General features: G+C 52.2%; 1 protein-coding gene across 1 annotated transcript; it reads left to right on the forward strand.

Moving 5' to 3' along the window:
* Window positions 1-1,649: 1,649 nt before the first annotated feature.
* On the forward strand, window positions 1,650-2,060 carry SYCN (syncollin). Its single transcript, XM_048499361.1, has one exon. The coding sequence runs from the start codon at window positions 1,650-1,652 to the stop codon at window positions 2,058-2,060; it is 411 nt and encodes a 136-aa protein (XP_048355318.1).
* Window positions 2,061-22,196: the final 20,136 nt, after the last annotated feature.

The following is a 22,196-nucleotide window of genomic DNA, read 5'->3' on the forward strand; positions in this document are numbered from 1 at the left end:
GCACCTGAGCTGGAAGACCTCTGGAGAATGGCCTTGAGAAGGCTGGTGGGCTCCTCTCCCACCCTCCTCCAGGAAATCCACACCTGTCTCATAAAAGTCAGGCCCTGGGAAGTGCCGCAGGTGACGGTGGAAAAAGGCAGTCAAGGTAGAAATGTGCCAGGTGGAAAAGGCTGGGCTGCAGGAAGCAGAGGCTGGTTCTCCCTCCCATCGAGCGCCAGAGAGGCTTCCCTAATTGGGTCACAAGCAGGGAAACTGTCCTGAGGTCAGGGGGTGAGCTGGGGGTGATGAGAAGTGGGCTGAGGGAGCCCCAAGCAATTGGGACGGGGCATCTTCCGGCAGTGAAAAATGGAAGTTTGCAAAGGGCTCCTGGGTGTCCAGCAGGTCCCCGCCACCCCTCCTGTCGCTCCAGTGCTCTTCCCCCCCCTGCCTGGCGCCTGGGGCTCCTTCCTTCCCCCAGCATTTGGCTCACTTACAAAGGTCCACTTCTCTGTCCTTCGCAGGGGAGAGTTCAGAACCTGCACATTTCCCATCTTCTATCTAGTTCAGGAGGTGAAAAGGGGGCCCGGGGGGCGGGGGGGGGGATAGGATTGCTGCTGTGGCTGGTTCCTTCAGACTCTTTTGGACTCTAAGTGCATAACTTCCCCGGGCTTCATGCTCAGATCTCTGTAAGGTACTAGACGCAACCGCGGACGTCCAGGGGAACTCAGCGATGGCCCCAAGTTTAGTTTTAAAGGGAAACGTCAGAGAGTGGATTCATGAAGGACTGTTGGCCGTGATGGAATCTCCACAATCAGGGGCAGCAGGACACGTAAACACCCAAGAAACTGGCTGACACGGAACCCGTCCTTTTGTCCATCAAGGCCAGCACTGCCTACTCAGACTGGCAGCTGCTCTCCAGGGTCTCCAGCACAGAGAAGTCTTTCACATCATCTCCCACCTAAAGATGCTGCCGGGGATTGAACCTGGTCCCTGGGGCAGGAGCAGCAGGAGGTTAAGAGCTCGTGTATCTAATCTGGAGGAACCGGGTTTGATTCCCTGCTCTGCCACCTGAGCTGTGGAGGCTTATCTGGGGAATTCAGATTAGCCTGTGCACTCCCACACACGCCAGCTGGGTGACCTTGGGCTAGCCACAGCTTCTCGGAGCTCTCTCAGCCCCACCTACCTCACAGGGTGTTTGTTGTGAGGGGCGAAGGGCAAGGAGATTGTCAGCCCCTTTGAGTCTCCTGCAGGAGAGAAAGGGGGGATATAAATCCAAACTCTTCTTCTTCTCTTCTTCTTCTGCAGGCAAGCAGAGGCTCTACCACGGAGCCACAACCCCTCCTCTGCCCGAGAAAACCACTGCGCGGGGAGCCGGGCGGTGTGTGTGTGTGTGTGTGTAGTGCCTGTAAGGAAGGATGCCTTGCTGAGACTGGCCCATGTTCTGGCTGCCTTCTGCGCCCATTGCTCTCCCTCCAGAAATGTGGTTCCCCCCACCCACCCCCTTGAGAACATCCTGCAGCTGCACAGGCCCCATTCAGCTGCACCTTTCCCACCTCTATCTCCCCTCCCAGACCTTGGGCACCAGCCCAGCCACAGCTCACAGCTTGAGGCCCAGCTGCTGTCCAATCTATAAATGAGGTCCACTTCCTACGGGTGCAACACCTCTTACAATGAAGGCCTCTCAGAGCCGCCTCCTCCTCCTCCTCCTGCTGCCGTTGCTCTTTCCCCTGGCTTGGGCCCAGTGCCCGGCCCCTGCTGACCTGAAGAACGCTGATGGCACCAAGATCTGCGCCCAGCTCTACACAGACAACAGCCCCTACTATGACCAGTGCTGCACAGGCAGCGTGCTGTTGGTGCAGCCGGGTGAAGACCAGCCCTACGTCCCAGCGGCCTTCAACAACAAGATCTCCTCCTTGGTAGTGGCCACCCGCTGCGAGCTCACAGTCTGGTCCGGGAAGGGCAAAGCTGGCAACACTCGCAAGTTCAAGGCCGGGGCCTTCCCTCGGCTCCAAGAGTACAGGAGGGGGCTTTTCGGAGACTGGGATAATTCCATCTCGGCCTTCTATTGCAAGTGCACTTGAGGCAGCTCAGCCAAGAAGCGGCAAGACGGGCCCTTGCGTGGCCCCCAACCCCTGGTTAAGGATGTCCTACCCCAAAACGCATCATCGCCCAAACCACTCTTCCCCAGAATCCTCCAGACTTGCAACAGCCTCCAAGCTCCACTCCACTAGAAGATCTCACGGAAAGAAACCGAACACAGGGGGGTGAAGTTCACATTGTGTTGGTAACGCCCTCTCCACAGTGGCCACAAACCGGGCACAAAGCTGTGGCAGAAAAGCATGACCCAGGGGGCACATTTGAATCTCTCACCTGGACAAGGGAATTCCCAGCACCCCAAAGAATCCGGAAAGATTTGCTCTGAATGTGGCCCTGTGATGTTCCAAGCACGTTGTGTTTCGTGCTGAACAATTTCCAGACAGGCATTCGGTCTTCAAAGCTGCTCTCTCCCTCGTGCGCTCTCTCTCCTTTTCATCCAACATTTCTCCTCGATAAACATAATTAAAAGCGAAGGAATTAGCTTTGCAGAGTGTCTGGGCTTTGATTTCTGGTAGCTCAAGGTCAGAAAAGAATGGGGCATTTCCATTTTTTCCCTCATGCAAGCATTTAATCAGGAAAGGCTTGTCGCAAAACAGGAACAAAAGGCAGGTTTTCTGTTTGCTCTCTACCTGCATGTTGGGAGTGCTGGGGCAGTGGGGGGAGGAATGCCATAGCCAGAGCTGGCCCCCAACCCCAGAATCTGCATTCAGTGCCCAGATCCTGATACACTGGACCTCAGGAAGTAAAGAAATCAAGTCAGGGGTGGCTCAGTTCACCAGTGGAGAACCTTTCCCAGATGGCCAGATTCAAGGGTGCCACCATGCAGGCAAAGTTGGGCAGGATCTGGGAGATGAGCACCCCATCCACCCGCCATGTACACACATGGCAAAATTCTCACATCAGAAATGCGCAGGGAGGGATGGAGGGAGGGAGACACACAAAGTACCAGGACTTGCATTGCCCCCCCCCCTTGCCAGCTGGGGGTGGAAGGCTTTGAGAGAGGATTGGACAACCGTTAGGCTGTCAAATACTTGACCTACTGGATCGGACATCATAATATTAAAAACAACAGAGCGTTCGAGCATGGGCAGAGAGACCTCGCCTGTGCACAATGAGAGCGAAGGAAGGTGGGAAAGAGAGGCCCAGGAACAACAATGAGAAATCACCCTGGAGAAAAGTGAGTAGTGGAGCCCCACAAGGTTCTGTCCTGGGCCCAGGGCTATTCACACATCTCATCTCAACGACTTGGAGAATGGAATAGAGGGCAAATTTTCAGTTGATACCAAATGAGGAGGGGTAGCGAATACCCTGGAGGACAGGGGCAGGATTCAAAATAATCTGGACAGATTAGAGGGCTTGCCTAAAACCAACAAAATGGATTTCAACAGATGAATGGAAGATTTTACACTTAGGCAGAAAAAATGAAATGCGCAGATATAGAATGGGGGACACCTGGCTTGACAACACTGCATGCGAAAGGGATCTGGGAAGTCTAAGTAGACCACAAACTGAGTCAGTAGTGTGATATGGCAGCCAAGAAAGTAGGGAGCCTGGAATATTTATCTGGAGAAGCGAAGGTTAAGGGGGGACATGATAGCTATGTTTAAATATCTGAAGGGATGCCATGTCAAAGGGGAAGCAAGCTTGTTTTCTGCTGCTCCAGAGACTGGGACACGGAGTCATGGGTTCAAGGTGCAGGAAAAGAGATTCCACCTAAACATTAGGAAGAACTTCCTGACGGTCAGGGCTGTTCAACAGTGGAATGCACCCCCTCGGAATGTGGTGGAGTCTCCTTCTTTGGAGGTTCTTAAAGAGAGGCTGGATGAACATATGTTGGGAGTGCTCTGATTGTGTGTTCCTGCAGGGCAGGGGATTGGGCTTGATGGCCCTTGGACTTGATGGTTTCTTCCAACCCTATGATTCTAGGATTCTAAATGCTATGGACTTTCTTTGTGCACTTTTAATAAATATAGAAGAAATTCTCCTTTGATTGATGGGGTTTTACTTCCAGAGGGTCTTGTAGACATACTAGGGTTGCCAGCCTCCGGGGTGGGGGGGACTGGGAGATCTCCCAGAAAATTACAACTGATCTCCGGACCACAGAGGTGGTTTCCTCTGCCTTGGACAGTGGACCGTAGGCCATGACGTGTGAGGCTGCCTAACACAGGATCAGACCGTCGATCTTTCAAGGCCAGGCTCGTCCACTCAGGCTGGCAGCCGCTCTCCAGGATCTCCGCAGAGGAAGGTCTTTCACATCACCTGGCCCTTTTAGCTGGAGATCCTGGGGATCTTCTGTCTGCCAGAAAGAGGATCTACCACCTCACCTGCCTAAACCCCACATTCCCCAGCCCACCTGCCCCCCGCCCCTCACATCTCCAGGGATTTCCCAATCTGGGATTGGCAGCCCCAACCCCTGCCACTGACCCCCTGCAGCTGCCTTAGTCCCACAACTGCCCAGAGATGCTGCTCTCTGTTGCTCTAGTCGCCGGGAGGAAGATGGTCGGCCGCTCTGCTTTCTAAGTATAGGAAGTAGACAAAGTGCTTGAAAACGTGGGAAACTGGAAATAAATAAGGGACAGAAAGCCAAAGGTACACCAGAGGGCACCTGTAGCATAACCCCCACCACCACCCTTTCAAGAACAGGCAAACTGATTTTTGACCAACCGCTGGTGTGAACAGTAGAATAAGGTTACGTTTGAATCAAGGAGACCTGAGTTTAACCTGTCACCCCACCCCACCCCAAAACTCTGGGCTAGTAACTCACCCTGCCTCAGTTTCTCATCTGCAATGTAGAATCAACAGTGGGTGACCTTGTAGGGCTGGGTTGACTTTGATACCAATACTGTTCATGGTGTTTAGAACTAGCAGTTAGAGCAGTGGTTCTCAACCTTCCTAGTGCCGCGACCCTTTAATACAGTTCCTCATGTTGTGGTGACCCCCAACCCTAGCATTTATCCATTTTACAGATGGAGAACACTGATGCAGAGAGTTTTAGGCGACCCCTGTGAAAGGGTCATTTTGACCCCCAAAGGGGTCGCGACCCACAGGTTGAGAACCACTGAGTTAGAGTCATAACTTATGGAAACGGAAGTAAAGGCTTTTACAGTCCAATGCAGATCCTTGTCCCAAATACAGACCCTCTAACCATTCAAGCCCCAGCAACGTATCCTGCCTAGGGGTAATGATTTTGCGAAATTCCTCTGAGCATTCACAGAGCTCGTGCCCTTCCTCACAGAGCACCCCAGCCAATGGGAGAGAGTTGGGGTTGTGGCATGCCTTCTTTTTAATGTAAATGAGCTCCTGTTCATAGTCTCCACTGCCAGGTCTTACATGATTCCAGTTCCTGTCCACTCCTTGCTTGCCTTCTCATGCCACATGGTGAAATCCACCAGTCACGGCCATCCTGGTCAATTCCCAGAAGATGATAAAAGCGGAATTCACGCTGGAGCTCCTCTGCTTGCCAGAGAAGATGATGTCAAGTCAGAGGGAGGGGCTGATGCTCCAACGCCTTTGTGGGCGGGGACAGACCTCCTGTTTCCCCTGGATCCCAAGAGCAGCCCCCGGAAAACGGTCTCTGCCTGGGGCCCTGCTGAGCTCTTGGGGTTTTGCAAGCGCCTGTCACAACTCAGTTATAAAAGGGTTAACGGTTTGCAAGTAAACAAATGGCTGAAGTCTCTGTTGATGACCTGCTCTGTTGATCAGCTAGTTTATTGGACTCTTCAGCAGGGAGAATGGAAAGACTGCTGATTGACATGAAGCTACAAGACAGAAATGTCTGACGACAGCTCCACAGTGTGACGGGGGGACGAGGGAGCACGTCGGAGAGCTGCTTCCAGCTCTCTGGAATGGGCTGTTTCTTGAAAGGTTTCCGAGTTGCTTTTCTACCCATTTGGAGAAGCGGGGCTCTATTTTACTAAGTCAATCTATGCCATAGGTGTCAAATTCGCAGCCCTCCAGATGCTATGGACTACAGTTCCCATAATCAGCATCGTGCTGGCAGGGGATTATGGGAACTGTAGTCCATAACATCTGGAGGGCCGCGAATTTGACACCTGTGATCTCTGCACTCCCTGAAGAAAGGGGTGGGGGTGGGGGGGTTGCTTACCCTGCGCAGCTTCGTATTCTATTTGCAGATTTTCCAAGTGTTCATCTTGGATTTCTGGCAGAGGCTGCAGGTGGGAGTTAAGCAGCTTTGTGAAGCCTGAGCTGTTGGATTTTCTAAGGTTTTAGATTGTGGCAGACGTTTGCCACCATTTTCCCAGGCAATTCGAAAAAGGCTGTGGTGCCACAAAGGTGCAGGAGAGCCAGCGTGGTGTAGTGGTTAAGAGCAGGTGTCTCTAATCTGGAGAACCCAGGTTTGATGCCCCGTTCTGCCACTTGAGCTGTGGAGGCTTGACTGGTGAACCAGATTAGCTTGTGGACTCTAACACATGCCAGCTGGGTGACCTTGGCCTAGTTACAGTTCGAGCTCTCTCAGCCCCACCCAACTATCTCGCAGGGTGTTTGTTGTGGGGGCAGGGGGAGGACAAGGAGATTGTAAGTCCCTTTGAGTCTCCTTACAGGAGAGAAAGGGGGTATAAATCCAAACTACTACTCCTCTTCCTCCGTGTTTCAGAAAGGGCTTTGCTTGAGGGATCTCAGTGCCTGAAATGCTCCCATCAAGCGCCCCCCTCCCCAAAGGCAGACCCTCCCCCACACTGCAGTTTGGCCGTGGGCTCTTGAGTGGCAGCAGACGTGGGCAGGGCGGAAACAGAGCAGGAGGCCAGAATTCAAACAGCAGCTGCAGTTTTGAGGAAGTTTTGCCCTCTACTTATGCTCCCCCTCCCAAACTAGGCTACCTCCCGTCTGCCATGTCTTTGAGTGGCCTGGTTGCCACCCTCCAGACAAGCCCCGGAGATCCCCTGGTATGACAACAGATCTTCAAACAACAGGGCTCTGTTCGCTGGGAGCAAAAGGCTGCTTGGAGGGCAGACTCTCTGGGGTGATACTCTGCTGAGGTGCCCCCCCCCCCACCAGAATTTTCCAGTTCAGAGTTGGCAACACTAGTTATGGGCAGTATGCTCTTATTCTCCTCTCCTTTTAGCAGAGGAGGAGGAGGAGGAGGAGTTTGGATTTATATCCCCCCCTTCAGTCCTGTAAGGAAACTCCTTTCCCTTCCTCTCCCCACCACAGACACCCTGTGAGGCAGGCGGGGCTGAGAGAGTCCTGGGAGAACTGGGACTAGCCCAAGGTCACCCAGCAGGAATGTAGGAGGGAGGAAACACATCTGGTTCACCAGATAAGAATCTGCTGCTCATGCAGAGGAAAGGGGAAATCAAACCCAGTATTCCAGATTAGAGTCCACCCGCTCTTAACCACTACCCAAGCTGGAACAATACTACCCAGAAATGAGAGATTACTACAGCGGCTCCCCCCAGTCACCTGGCAGGAGTGGGGAGAGAGCTGCTGGTGAAACCTATTGGGTCATGAGGCCCAGCCTCGCCTTCAAAGCAGCCAGGAAAAGCAACCCCTCCCCAAAAGCAGACCCTCCCCCACACTGCAGTTTGGCCGTGGGCTCTTGCGTGGTGGTGGATGTGGGCAGGGGGGAATGACACAGAGCCTTCCGGGTTTGGATGCTGCAGTAGGCTCCTCTGGAAGGGTTTCAGGGCACAGAGCCCTCTCCTTGGGGGGTGGGACACTCCCGGTTGGCCTCAAAGTTTACCAGCCTGTTGAGCTGAGGCTCTGTGGGAGGGAGTGTCTGTTTTGCCACGGGGCTGCCATCCCAGAGGGAGATGCCAGGCGCTCTGGAGCAGCCGGCCTCCCCCCCCCCTCCTGCAAAGACACACTCTTTAAACAGCCTTGAGTTTTCTTGAACAAGCTGCCTTTGGTTCTAGCTGGGGGAGTGGGGGGGGGGGGCAGAGGGCAGCCTGGTTGCCACACAGAAGGAAAGGTTGAAGGTGCTGCTGAGTTGGGGGGGGGGGCAGCCAGCTGCTGTTCAAACCTGCCCCAGAAGCAACTGCTTGGGGCCCGGGGGTGGGGGGGGAGGATGTCAGGCCTGCCTTCTGCAAACCCTGCATAGCCCCTGCCCTGGCACTTTTAGGAGAACCCCAGTTCTGAAATGGGAGTGTCTGGGACTCAAGCTGAGTGGGATGGCCAACTTCAGTTACCCAGAAAAGCTGCACTCTGTACATGCTCACTAGGTCACATTGGCAGCAGAGTTTGAGAGAGCCGGCAGCGGTTTCAGGGACACGCCAGATGTTCCTGTTCCAGGGTCCCTGGCAAGGAAAGGACTCCAGGTAAAAGCAGTCAGGCCCCATGCGGGCTTGTTTGCACACCTCTCTGGCAGAGGAGTGGGATGTATCTCCAGGGGCGCAGGGCAGATTTTGAAGAGAGCTCCAACTCGGAGTTCTTATTTTCAAAGAACTTGTTACAGTCTTTTGACTTTGACCTACCAGCCCAGAGGATACTCATTCCCATTGTTAGAGACAGGCAAACCAAGGGGCAGGAAAAAAGAGCCATTGGCTGTAGCAGCTTCCAAAAGACGAAGAAATGCTCTGCCAGCCTGGCCCACTCACAACCTCTTGTTCCTGCATCCATATCCCACATCCGGAGGTTTCTGAAGGAAGCCAACCGGTCCACTCATGAGTGTCTCGCAGCGCCCAGTCTGGTCTTGTATTGTTTGCCTTCATGTTTCCTTCCTTCTCTCTCTCTTTCTGCACCCTGTGTGGCGAGTTTATTCTTTCCGTTCCGTGCATTGTTAAATCAAGCTAAATTGCCAAACCTTCCAGGGAAATCAATATTCCAATAATTGCACAGAGACTGTTTTCTCAATGAAAAAAAATTTCAGCAGAGACTTCGGTATCGGCTGGGTGATACAGAGAAGCATCTTAGCCCTTTGGCAGTCAGACAGCAATATGGGATAGATGAGTCAACCATCCCCCCCAGGGAACCCCGCTGGTATCTGTTCATTGGCCATTAAGGCTTTCAAACCAAAGATGCCTCTTCAGCAAAAAGAAATCATTGCTGATCAGTACCCAGAAACTCCCCCTTCTCTTTGCCACCTGCCAAAGGTGAGATATTTTCCTGTTGTGTAAAAGGTGATTTTACTGACCCGCTCCCTCTCACCCACATTAAGTCAACAGTCAGGAAACAGAAGTATTTGTCACAGGGAATGTGCTGCCCCAGGCAGAGACAGAAGGAAGCATTTAGGGAACATTATGGAGCGTGGCGCAAAACATCAATTATGCGGGTAGCTAAATGGAACCTCCACTTTCGCAGGCAGTGTACCATTGTCCTGGGGATAAGTGAGCCTGTGGAGAAGGCATGCTACTATGCTTTATACAACCCTTATGGGAATAGGGGCTGCTGGATCAGACAGAGGGGTGGGGGCATTCTGCTTTCTGCCTGGGGAGACCAAGTCTGGGTTTTCCCACCTGCTCAGCCCCACCCCCTGATTGCCTTTAATAGAAGAGAGTTGCTGCCTGGAGGGGCTGTTGTTGCTTTTTTTGCCTGGGGAGCCCTGACTGTCTTGGCTGAGCTGGTTGTCTTGCTTCTAAAACAAACCAACAAGTTTGAAAACTAATATTGTTTTGTCTACAGAGAGCTTATTATTTTATATCCATATTAAAATTAATTGTTTCCTACTCGTTAGCTGCCTTGACTGTTCTTTTGAACAGAAAGATGAGATACAAATAAATAAATAAAATGAAATATTCCACCAGGTACCAGAGAAGACTTCATGCCTCCGTGCCTCTGAGCACTGTCCCACCCCCTGCTGTCCTTTCTGCGGGGGGGGGGGGGTTGTGCCCCAACAGGCAGCTACAACCGCCCCACCCATTCTGGCATGAGACAGCCCCACCAAACCAGAAGGAAAGCTGAAACTGGATAGCCCTGTAGGGATGAGCCCCGCGAACCCAGCAGAGCCTCAGAAAGAGGGCAGGAATGCCTGTGCCATCTGTGCCCTTCTGGGTGCACACGCTCACCTGTCCCCCAGCCCCCGTGAGTCATAGGTCATGAGATTCCTGACTCACCATCACAAGACATCCCAGACAAAGGGACAAAGGGGCACATACCCCCAGGTATGGATTAGGCCCAGACAGGAACGTTTCCTCTCTCACGTAGGCAACCCCATGAGTCATGTACTGTACAATATTCTCCCGCTCTCTCGCCTCCCGTCCCGCCTCTTGTGAAACCCTAATAAAAGGTGCCAGGGACCAGACCACGGCAGAGTTGCCAGATCCACGGATCACGCTTCCTGCCACTGGCTCTCTCCACCGGATGATATCACTGCGTCTCACCTCTTCCTCGCGACCCTCGCGGGCCGACTTCATAGCCCCCCCTTGATGTAAATCTTATTCACCCCCCCCTCCCCAACTGACAAGCCCTGGTGGGGCACTTCCACACTGAAAAAGGCGGAGCAGAAAAGAATGACTTTCAAAAGAACCAACTGCTTACAAACCCTTTTTAATAAGGATACCTTAAATAAAGACAATTTCACCACCACCACCTGGCTATTAAAACCCATCCAGCCCCCAATTCACTTTAGGAGTTTGAAAGTTAAAAAGAACAAAAATTAGCCATCCGTAGAATACAGGAAACATTTTAAAGCACCCTAACCCACCTTTGAGGGTATTCACAAGATCAGGGTCAACACCTATCAGGTAGTTAGTTATCCTGCAGAAAGCATCCATGTAAACGTTGCGCGCCGAGATAAGTCCAGCAGCGCCTCCCGGGGCCACTTCCAATCTGCTAGGCTGAAGCTCCCTTCCCAATGTAGCATCCACTGTGCTGTGAAAAGCCCTTTAGCAGCTTCAGCTTCAATAAGATAATAAAATTGAATCATAAAAACTGTCCCTACTGCATCTATGGGGCCTTCCATCCCCCCTCTTGGGGTGTGTGTGTGTGTGTGTTAAATTGTTGGACGCTATATTTTATATGTAAGCTGTATTTAAATGGTTTTAGTTATTTAATGTTATAGAGCCATATTTATTTTTATATTTGTAATTATGCCTGTGCTATATAAAATGAATTAATAATAATAACAGCAGCAGCAGCAGCAATAACAACAACCACCACTACTACTACTACTACTATTAGTAGTAGTAGTAGTAGTAGTAGTAGTAGTATTGTAGATTTCACAGCTGCCAGATCTTTAGCTGGTTGTTGGCCTTCATTACAATTCAAGCCTCACCCAGAGGCCTAGGAAGTTGTAATGTGTCAGCGTAGTTGTTGTTGTTGTTATTATTATTATATTGATACAAAAACAGTTATACACAGCAAACAAGATCAGTATGCTATTACATCACACGTCTGACACTTCCCAAGCAGCTAGGACTGTGTGATGTATCGACGAATAATGCGTGCAGAGCCGAGTAGGGTGGCCTTTTGCAGCTGACATATGGTGATTTTGTCAGCGCCGATTGTTTTTAAGTGCCGTCCAAGGTCTTCAGGCACTGCACCCAGTGCATCATCGTCGTCATCGTCGTTATTGTTATTATTGGAGATATCGGGGAGGGGGGCGGGGTGGGGGAAGTCTCTGTACTGGCCATTCTATAGAGAGAGGTCATTCACTTCATGAGAGAAGGGGGTGCGTCCTCCTGGGCCGGGAAAGCAGTTCATTGGCCTTTGGGCAGAGATAAGTGACTCCACCCCCTTTCTCCTCCAACTGACAGAGAGGGGTGGCGCTTCATTAGGGAGTTGCAATCAGTACTTAGTGCCATGCCCCTTCTGCTGAAGTCCCCACTGGAGCAGAGGAATCACCCCCAAGGCACGAGGGGGGGGGGTCCCTCCCCAATGAGCACCTTTCCGGGGGGAGCGAAGACAACACCGGCCACTTTGCACCTGTCTTTTCTGGTGCATCCCGTGCTCCGGTGAAGGCTGCTTCCATGGCTCCTTGGTAGGAGGGGGGTGGGTCAATGCACTCCCAGAGACCCTCCTGGCTCATGTCTGGCACCAGACAGTCCAGACTGGGCTAAGAGGAGGAGGGGCATCAGGCCCGGCAAGCAGGCAGAACTGAGGCCCCTCTGTGACCATAGACCACTTCTTCATAGGAAGGGAGGGGTAATGGGACGTCAGTGCAGTTTGCGCCTGGCTCATCCAGGCCCTCCACCACGAATGCATTCGGCTCTTCCGAAGTTTCATATGCCTGGCTGTCAGAGAGAAGAAAGAACCACTTGAAAGCAGGCCAGACTCTTGACGTGCAAGTGGTGATTTTACTGACCCGCTCCTAGACGGGGTGTGCAGTAAGTGTGGGAAAGAACTTGCCAAAACCGGGCTCAAGAAGGCAAGCAAAGCTTCCAGCCCAGCACAAAACCAGCCAAGCATGCAGGTCCCTGTGGTGGATCCTGGCCACAAGCCCGCCAGACGACTGCCCACCATCAAGAAATTCTCTACCTCACAGCCACCACACAGGGAAAACTCCAGCCACACTTGCAGAGCCTTCCTCAGGCATTCCAGGGGAGCCCCACAGGAGCCCCAGTGACCAGGATACTGGAAAGAGACCATCGTGGGGGCCTGCAGAAAGTCTGACTAGGGGAGCAGCAGCCCAATAGACTGCGTAGCGTCGGGCAGCCTCTCCTCCCTTGCCCCTGGCCTCCTTCGCACCTGTGGCCCAGGACAAAGAAGAGCTCCGCAGCCCAGAAGCTGAGGGCAGCCTTTCTCCAGGGAAAGGAGAGAGGGGCCCAGGAAGGATGCTCACACTCACCTGTTAGAGCGGCAAAGGGAGGGGGCAGTCCTCAGCACTAGGCAGCACAGCGCCGGGCAAGACAGCAGGCCCAGGCCCCCCGCCACAAGAGGGATGGAGCTCAAAAGGGTGAGCTGGGGGCCCTGCGGGGCCACAGAGGCTGTGGTGGAGAGAAGGAACACAGGTTGAGGAACTAAATGAGTGCCATTTGCTCCTTTTGTAGCCTGCCTTTTTCACTGAAGCAAGAATAAAAAAAACATTCTATCATAAAGGTCTCAGATGATCAGACTAAGACAGGTGGGGGAGGAAAAATGTGGACAAAATGCAAAGTACCCCTCCCCAAAACCTGCTGGTCTCAGTCTAGGCATCCTGTTGTTACCGCGCTGCTCAGGATAACACTTTCCGTCCCAGAGGTATCCCGCTCTCGGCAGCGCCCAGGAACCCAAGCAAGACCCGACAAGGCTCGGATAAATAAAAGAGATTTATTGAGATGCTGACCTAAGTGTCAGCACCTCCCTTCTGCACCAACTGTAAAGGTTTCAATGGTGTTGATTCTCAGCACAGCCGCTTGGCCTTGAGTAGATTCCAGGGCTCGGGCGATGGGCCAGAATCGGCTGCGATTTCTCTGGCAGAGGCCTTATCTCACGGAGAGAGATGAGCATGCCGTTCCCATGAGAATGGGACGGGGGAAACCGGGAGGGGGATGGGACGGAGAAAGTTATAACCTGTGGGTCTGGCGGGAAGACTTCATTCCTGCCACGCCGTGTACGTGAGCTTTCTAAGATGTCTGAATAAACGGTCTTTCAACCAACAAAGCCTTTTATTTCTGCTCTATGGAATTCCTTACATTGTGGCAGGAATCCTAATCCTCATTTACTTCTACAAATCAGTGGACCTCTGGTGTTCCGGCATGCAGAGGTTGAACATTCCTGAAACTGAGGAAGGCTCGGTAGCTCCCCATAGAGGGTTCCGGAAAGCCTTCCCTTTCCTGGACTTGGAGAGAAAACCAGCGGGGAACGGGTCTCGCTGGGTAACTCTCTCCCGCCCTCGCCTTCACACGAAATCTTCCCTTACTTGATGAGGGACGCTGGAAGCTTATCATGCGCGAGTGGCATGAGACGCTTGGGGCGCTGTCTATGGATCGTGGCGCTTGTGGATCGTGGATTCTACCCGCTGCGGTGGGATTACAAACCTCAGATGCAACCTCTGTCTCGAGGAGATAGGCTCGACCACTTTTCATAGCGCGGCAAACTCCAGGAATCAATAGAATCGCATTCCTGGACTCGTATTTCGGGATGATGGTCTCCCAAGCAATCCATTAGGCAGTGGCATAGCGAATCGAGCTCCTTCGGTCTCTAAAACTGCAAAGTTAACACCGGGTCCTTGCTCGAGATCGGGTTCAATGATTGGCAGGGGGCTCCCGTGCCGCACATTCCAATCTGGCCCATCAGATCCCGGACGTAGGGTAGCTGATGCGCTAAGAGAAGATTTCCCCATCGGGCCGCCTGTGGACTTGAGGTGCTACTTTCTCCGGCGATGAGGGAAGAATCCGAGGAAAGTCTTCCGCCTCCCCATCCGGATTATGTTTCTCCCGCCCCAAAAGAAAATTGGGACGGTGGAAGTGGCCTCGATCTGCAGATGCCCATAAGAAGCGGCCCGTGGAACGCCAGCTAGGCGGGGAGGAGGAACGGTAGAACAGCTGCAAAAGGAGCTGCGGAAAACTCTGCAAAAAAGATCGTGAACAACAGCGCAAAGATCGCCCCAACTTGAATTAGACCGAAGCAAAGACGCTGCTGCAAACGGCAGGCAATATATGCAAGATTTATCGTATCCAACAATAAGGTTCTCTAGAGCATCTCTAGGATGGACCTGGAACGCCAACGCCGAAGGTATTAAGGCCATCCGGACGTTAGCAAGGCGTGAAATTGACTGCAGCTATTCAACGGGATCGGTAACTTGACAAACTGGAAGCGTGAGAAGGTAGCTTTGCACGCGCATCAAGATGCCTTGACTCGCAAAGAGAGGGAGTTAGCTGCCTTAGAACAGGAGCTGAAGAAGCAGCGGGACAGGATGACCCGAGTTGGCGCCTACACTGTTACCCGAGCGCCCGACACCATTGCCCGTCCCTATCGGGCGACGCTTCTGGGTCCTGCTACTCGCGCTCCTACCGCCTCCCAAGGTCCTGCTACTCAACGGGGACCAGCGGCGCCAGGCCCCGTGCCTCCCCCGATTCCTGCTCCACCGCCCCAACCTGTGCATCCGCAGCCTCAGCGGGTTCCAAGGGCCGTGGAGAGAGGATACTACAGGCCCCCGATCCCTGCCCGTTTCGATGGGACCGCTTCTAAACTCCCCTACTTCATCTTGCAACTCGATGCACATATGGAGGAATATGATGACTTATATCGATCTGAACGTGAAAAAATACGGGACATCGGGTCTGTCCTGGACGGGGTGGCTGCTGACTGGTTTGTGACCCTACTTGAGCTGCAGGCGGATGATACTCGCACAGTGGCTGCATTTCTTCAAGCCCTAAGAGCCCGCTTCCAAGATCCAGACGCTGAAAATGAAGCCATCCGTACCATAAAATCTATTCAACAGGGCAACCGTTCTTTTGCCGAATTTGCTCGTGAGTTCCGGGCAGCGGCTGCTCGACTTCCTCCGGAGTGGCCTGAACGCATGAAATGTGAATACTTCTCTGATGCCATCGACGAAACTTCGAGAGATGGTGTTTCTCATCCGTATCCCGCGACACTATCGCTGAGTGGATCGAATTGGGATCGCAAGTAGCTGCTCGCTTGGACTACGCCGCGGGGGGGCGACCGCCACGAAACCCGCCACTACGACCACCTCTACAACTCGCAAGCCGCCCAGCCGTCTCTACCGTAAAACCACCTCTGAACGCCGTCGACGCTTAGGATTGTGCCTGTATTGCGGGGGACCAGGCCATCTGGCTGCCAACTGTCCGAAAACAGAAGCCCACCGCACCGACCCCACGCGCCACCTCTGCCAAGCCACCACGGAGATCCGGCCCTCCTCCAACGGGCTCGTCTAAAGCGGTTACCGAGGGTGACACCGAGGAGGGGGAAGTGGCAGTTTGCCTCTCATCGGCGCCCATGGATGTGGATCCTACTCCAGATGCGGTGAGTGAAGGCAGCGCCCCCATTACTCTTCAAGCGATTCTGGCGAATCCTGCTAAGCATACACGTATTTTCGCCTTGGCCCTCGTAGATTCTGGTTGCTCCCATTGCTTAATGCGGCCCCAGGTGGCTGAAGAGCTCGGTTTAGACCGAGTTCCTCTAGCAAAGCCCATACCGTTCACACAAATGGACGGCAGCCCACTCGGAGCCGAGGGCCCGGCTCGATTCAAAATGCAACCTGTCCTCCTTCGTTGCGCTGACCATTGGGAGAAGATTAGTTTCATACTTGCTCCGGTGGCCAAACATTCCATTGTCCTGGGCATGCCATGGTTATTGCTACATGAACCAAATATTATTTGGAAGGAACGGATTCTAGAATTCACTGATCCCCCCCTGTGGAGAGCATATGAATTGGAGGGAGAACCCCCCATCCAATGAGATAAATCCCTTGGTTTCTTCAGCGGTGCACACCCCAAGGGCTCTCAATTCCACAGGCATTCCTCCAGCTTACCAGGACTTAGCCAGAGTGTTTCAAGAACAGGAATGTGACCAATTGCCCCCCCCATAGAGACACTGACTGCAAAATCATACTACAGCCCGGGGCTCAACTACCCAAGGGTAGAATTTATCGCATGAGCCCCAACGAAGAGAAGGAACTCCGTGCCTTCTTAGATAAAAACCTTGCTCGCGGATTCATAATGACGTGGCTACCAAACATACGCACGCCGCTCCTGTCCTGTTTGTAAAGAAGAAGGACGGGTCTTTAAGACTTTGTACTGATTACCGAGGATTAAATGCTGTTTCCATGTCCAATAAATACCCCTTGCCCTTAATCAAGGACCTTTTAGATGCATTGGGCAAGGGACGGATTTTTACTAAGTTGGATCTGAGAGAAGCATACTACAGAGTCAGAATTGCAGAAGGCTACGAGCATTTGACAGCATTTAACACTAAATTCGGACAGTATGAATACTTAGTTATGCCATTCGGGTTAGCTGGGGCACCCGGCGCTTTCATGGCCCTCATCAATGAAGTTTTGCATGATTTATTATATAAAGGAGTAGTTGTGTACTTAGATGATGTTTTAATCTACTCACAAACCGTGGAGGAGCATGAGGCTTTGGTGCGGGAAGTATTACAACGCTTGCTCGACAACTCCCTCTTCGCAAAACTGTCTAAGTGCTGCTTTCATCAACCCTCCATAGACTATTTGGGCTACAGGATCTCATCTGAAGGTTTAAAAATGGATCCTGCAAAGGTTGAAGCAGTCCAGCAATGGCCAGCCCCCACCAACCGGAAAGAGCTACAATCTTTCCTAGGGTTTGCTAATTTTTATCGTGACTTTATACCCCGCTTTGCTGAATTGACCCTTCCACTCTCACAGACCTATTACGCACTAAAGGTAAAGACTCACAAGCTGCCAAACCCGGGACTCCCCTCCCTTGGTCTCAAGAATGTCAAACAGCCTTCCAGCTTTTGAAATCGGCTTTCACTACCGAGCCTGTCTTAAAACACCCCGACCCAGACCTTCCCTTCGTGGTTCACGTGGATGCTTCGGACAAGGCGCTTGGCGCAGCCCTATTGCAGAGAAATAAAAATGGTAGGCTTGTTCCGTGTGCTTATTTATCCAAAAAATTCTCCGGCGCAGAACTCAACTGGACCGTAGGAGATAAAGAGACTGCTGCCATCAAGGCAGCGCTCTCCACTTGGCGTCACTGGCTTGAGGGGGCTAAACACCCCTTCCAGGTTTGGTCGGATCACAAGAACTTAGCTGCTCTCTCTACCCCCCTCAAAATGTCTGCAAAACAACTACGTTGGGCCAATTTCTTTTCCCGTTTTTCCTTCACTGTCCATTTTTTCCCCCGAAAAACCAACAAACTGGCTGATGCGCTGTCGCCTTCCTGGGTGGAGCTGCCTTACGAGACATCCCGCGCACTGTCCTCTCCCCCTCCCAACTGGGGGTGGCCGTCACTCGATCCCAGACATCCGCTCCTCCTCCAACGTCCGTTCCCAGCCTTGTCTCCCCCTTCCTGCGGGAACTCGAGGAGGCGGGTCTTCATGAGCTGCCAGCGGAGGAAGGTGACTCCCAGCTGCGCTTAGTGAATGGTGTTTGGAAGCGGGGAAATTGTTGGTACGTGCCCCCCCCTTCGCAAGCAGGTTCTCGAAGCCTGCCATGACGCCCACTCAGCTGGACATTTTGGCTTTCTCAAGACACTGCACTTAGCCCGCCGTCAATTCTGGTGGCGCGCCATGCGCAAAGACATTGAGGCTTATATCAAGGGGTGCTCTGTTTGTGCGGAGGCCAAATCCATCCCGGGAAAGCCCCATGGACTGTTAAAACCTCGCCCGGTGGCCTCGCGCAGCTGGGAAGTCATCTCAATGGATTTTATTACGGATTTACCGGAGAACCAGGGAAACACAGTCTTGTGGGTGGTGGTGGACCTGTTTTCCAAACAAGCCCATTTCATCCCCTGCACCTCCATTCCTTCTGCCCCCAAATTGGCGTGGTTGTTCATTCAACATATATACCGTCTACACTCCTCCCCCCTCAAGGTGGTGTCCGACCGCGGGCCCCAATTCATTTCAAAATTTTGGAAAGCTTTCCTGGGTTTGTTAGCTACCCCGGCAGTTGCCCCTACCACGCTCAGCATGGTGAGTCAGAAAGGACTTAACAGAACTCTTGAACAGTATTTACGTTGTTACACCAACTATCACCAAGACAACTGGTGCTACTTTAATTCCGCTTGCGGAATATGCCTATAACAATGCCATTCATAGCAGTACGCAAAAAAACCCCTTTGAAATTGTGTCTGGCCATTCTCCTTCCCAATCAAGGTTGCCCCAACTACCCAAGGAGGCGCTGCATCCTCCAGAATTCCAGCAGTGGATTTCATCTCTGGCTGAGGGGTGGAAAACGGTTCAGACTGCCTTGCAGCAAGCTAAAGATTCCCAAAAGTTCCAGGCGGATAAACATCGGTCTGACTTCCCTTTGCGTGTTGGGGCTTGGGTCTACTTGTCTACTAAAAAATCTCAGAGACGTGCATAAATTTTCAAAACTGGGCAAAAAATTCGTGGGACCTTTTAGAATAACGAAGGTGATTAATGATGTTACTGCCCGGTTAGATCTGCCTAATTCTTTAAGTAATATCCATCCTGTCTTTCATTCCAGTTTGCTCAAGGAGGCTCCCGCTTCCGATGCCTGGCACGACCCTCCGGAGATACCCCCGCCGACTATAATTGATGGCCACAAGCATTATGAAATTGACGCCATCCTGGACTCTCGTTTTAACCGCAAACGTTTGCAATATTTGGTTTCCTGGGTGGGGTATTCCTCTGGTTATAATCAATGGGTGTATTCAGAAAATATTAACGCCCCCTCCCTTATTTCTGCTTTCCATCGTACCTTCCCAGACAAACCAGGGGGGGAGAAGTGTTTCTTAGGGGAAGCAGAGTGTAAAGGTTTCAATGGTGTTGATTCTCAGCACAGCCGCTTGGCCTTGAGTAGATTCCAGGGCTCGGGCGATGGGCCAGAATCGGCTGCGATTTCTCTGGCAGAGGTTTTATCTCCCGGAGAGAGATGAGCATGCCGTTCCCATGAGAATGGGACAGGGGAAACCGGGAGGGGGATGGGACGGAGAAAGTTATAACCTGTGGGTCTGGCGGGAAGACTTCATTCCTGCCACGCCGTGTACGTGAGCTTTCTAAGATGTCTGAATAAACGGTCTTTCAACCAACAAAGCCTTTTATTTCTGCTCTATGGAATTCCTTACACCAACACTGCGCTGCCTAGCAGCCTTGCAACCCCTTAAGTACACTTTCTCCCGTCGGGAGCCCGGGAGAATCAAAGACAGCCCACCACCATTCAAAACAACCAATCATTCATTTGCAACATGCAGGAACCAATCAGTTTCCGATATGCATCCTCTTCTCAAGTTTCGCGCCAGAGCAGGGCGAGGCGATGACGTGTCCACTGACGGGGGACACACAAAGGTTTTCTCCAGGTGTCCGGGGTCAGGAAGCAAAGAGTGATGACGTGAGTCCCCTTATCTGCCTGCTGACGAGATTAGGCAGGGCAAGGCGCTTCGGCTGAGGTTTCCCTTTGTCCGCGTGCATCAGGGGACTTTACACGTGAATGGGATAAGTCCGGGTGGGGCAGAGATGGCTCTCTGCCCTGGGCCAAGGAGGTTCCATACAAGCACAAATACAGGGAAACTTACAAATCCTATTTCTACCTAATACAAATCAGTTCCTACCTAAACAAATACAAGACAGAATAAATTTTCCAATCGGTTTTAGTTCAGACATAGTCCAGGAGCGGGATTCTCTCCTGGCTCCGCTATCACTGTGATGTCTGGATTCGTGCCTCAGATCACAACCCATTAGATATGGAGGAACACTGAAGAGTTCTCTCACTGGATCTTCTCCTGCTGACCCAGGGACTGGCCCAGAACCGTCCACCAGATGGTTCAAGAGCGCTGTGTGGTTCCAAAGCCTGCTTGCTGAGGCACCAACTCCAGCTGGCCCACAAAGCCATACCCCTGCGCCTGACCCAAAGATGGTTTGCAAAGGGATTTGCACCTCCTGGCCTTCCCAAAATCTATGACTGCCTTAACCAGTGGCTTATGGTAATGGATGCCCAGAGCGAAAAGGAGGCCCTCAATGCTTTCCCCTTCTCTCTTCCTTTGGGACTCCGACCCGAAGAGGATTGACCTGTCTGCTCGCTGGGAGAGTCCCTGGCGGCAGCACCAGAGAACCACTTGTGTCCAGAGCCCCGGTGACATCACAGCACCAGCACCAGCACCCCCCCCCCCACGGGACATTTGCTTACCCAAGAACTACACAAATTCGCCACTTGCCCAAAGCATAGTGATTTGAACAGGCACCAGCAGTGTGGGGGAGCGAGAACAGAGACCACAGCACGATGCTAGCAAGCACCAGACTCAAGAAAATGGAGCTGGAACGTCAGTCAGAGGGGTCTGTCCTCCCATGAGGCGGCCAAACAACCACAGAAGGTGGCAAACAGCTATTCCATAGTGAGCCACAAGGGGGCAGGGAAGCACCAGATGCTGCCCAGGTCCTGTCTTCTTCCAAACATCCCTCTTGGGTCGTGCAGCACATGATGCCAAACCAGCTCAACATTGCAAAAGCTGTCTGGAAGCAGGTGTGAAGGGCAGGGACGGAGGGAGGGGGGAGATGCACAATTCTTACTTTCTTGGGGCTTGCAAAAGATACCTGGCACCCGATGCCACACCCCTCTGCGGCAGATGGCGACGCCAGGCAGACTGGCTAGGATGTAGCCAGGTTGGCAGCAGTATCCCAGCATGGTGCCAGCTTTAAATGCGCCTGGATCCAGGGACTCCTGGCACAAGCCAGGAGGTCCGTACTGTGAAGTGACACGTCTGGCTTCCCACATCCTGTAGGCAAAAAGGCACACAGACGGGGCAATCAACATATAAACAATCCTCTACCCTGCTTCTCTCCCCAGTGGCTACCCACAGCACCTTGCCTTATCATTCTGCCCTCTCCCCGAACAACCCCCATGCAAGAAAGTGTCAGCACTCCCCTGCATTGACAATGAACCAGGCAAAGCCAAAGTGCCCTGCCGATTTGGATTCGTGCCCCTGCTGGATGATTTGTTTGCATAGGGAAGGTGGCACATAGGAGGACTTCCCCTCTTATTCCTTCATTGCTGAACAGTCTCTGGTGAGGAACTTTGTCAAAAGCCTTTTGGAAATCCAAGTAGACAATATCCACTGGTTCCCCCTTATTCACATGCCTGTTTACACCCTCAAAGAACTCCAGTAAGTTTGTAAGACAGGACTTGCCTCTGCAAAAGCCATGCTGACTCTTCCTCAGCAGGTCTTGCTTTTCTTCATGCTTTATAATTTTATCTTTAATGATAGATTCTACTAATTTATTTTAATGAATTTTAATGTTTTATTGCTATATTGTATTTGTTTTATGTCTCATTGTACACCCCCCAGAGCCCTTCGGGGATTGGGCGGTCTATCAAGCCGAATTAATGATGATGATGATGATGATGATGATGATGATGATGATGATGATGATGATGATGATGATGATGATGATGATGATGATGATGGCGGCCTGTAATTTCCTGGGTCCCCCCTAGACCCTTTCTTAAAGATTGGTGTGACATTGGCCATCTTCCAGTCTTCAGGGATGGAGGCTGATTTCAGGGATAAGTTGCATATTAAATTGAGAACATCAGCAATTTCATGCTTGAGCTCTTTAAGAAGAAGAAGAAGAAGAGTTTGGATTTATATCCCCCCTTTCTCTCCTGCAGGAGACTCAAAGGGGCT

This window comes from Sphaerodactylus townsendi, linkage group LG06 (genome assembly GCF_021028975.2).
Source record: "Sphaerodactylus townsendi isolate TG3544 linkage group LG06, MPM_Stown_v2.3, whole genome shotgun sequence".
Classification (NCBI taxonomy): Eukaryota; Metazoa; Chordata; class Lepidosauria; order Squamata; family Sphaerodactylidae; genus Sphaerodactylus; species Sphaerodactylus townsendi.

Excerpts from the sequence above, each read along its gene's own strand:
- SYCN (XM_048499361.1), top strand. The coding sequence starts at position 1,650 with ATGAAGGCCTCTCAGAGCCGCCTCCTCCTCCTCCTCCTGCTGCCGTTG.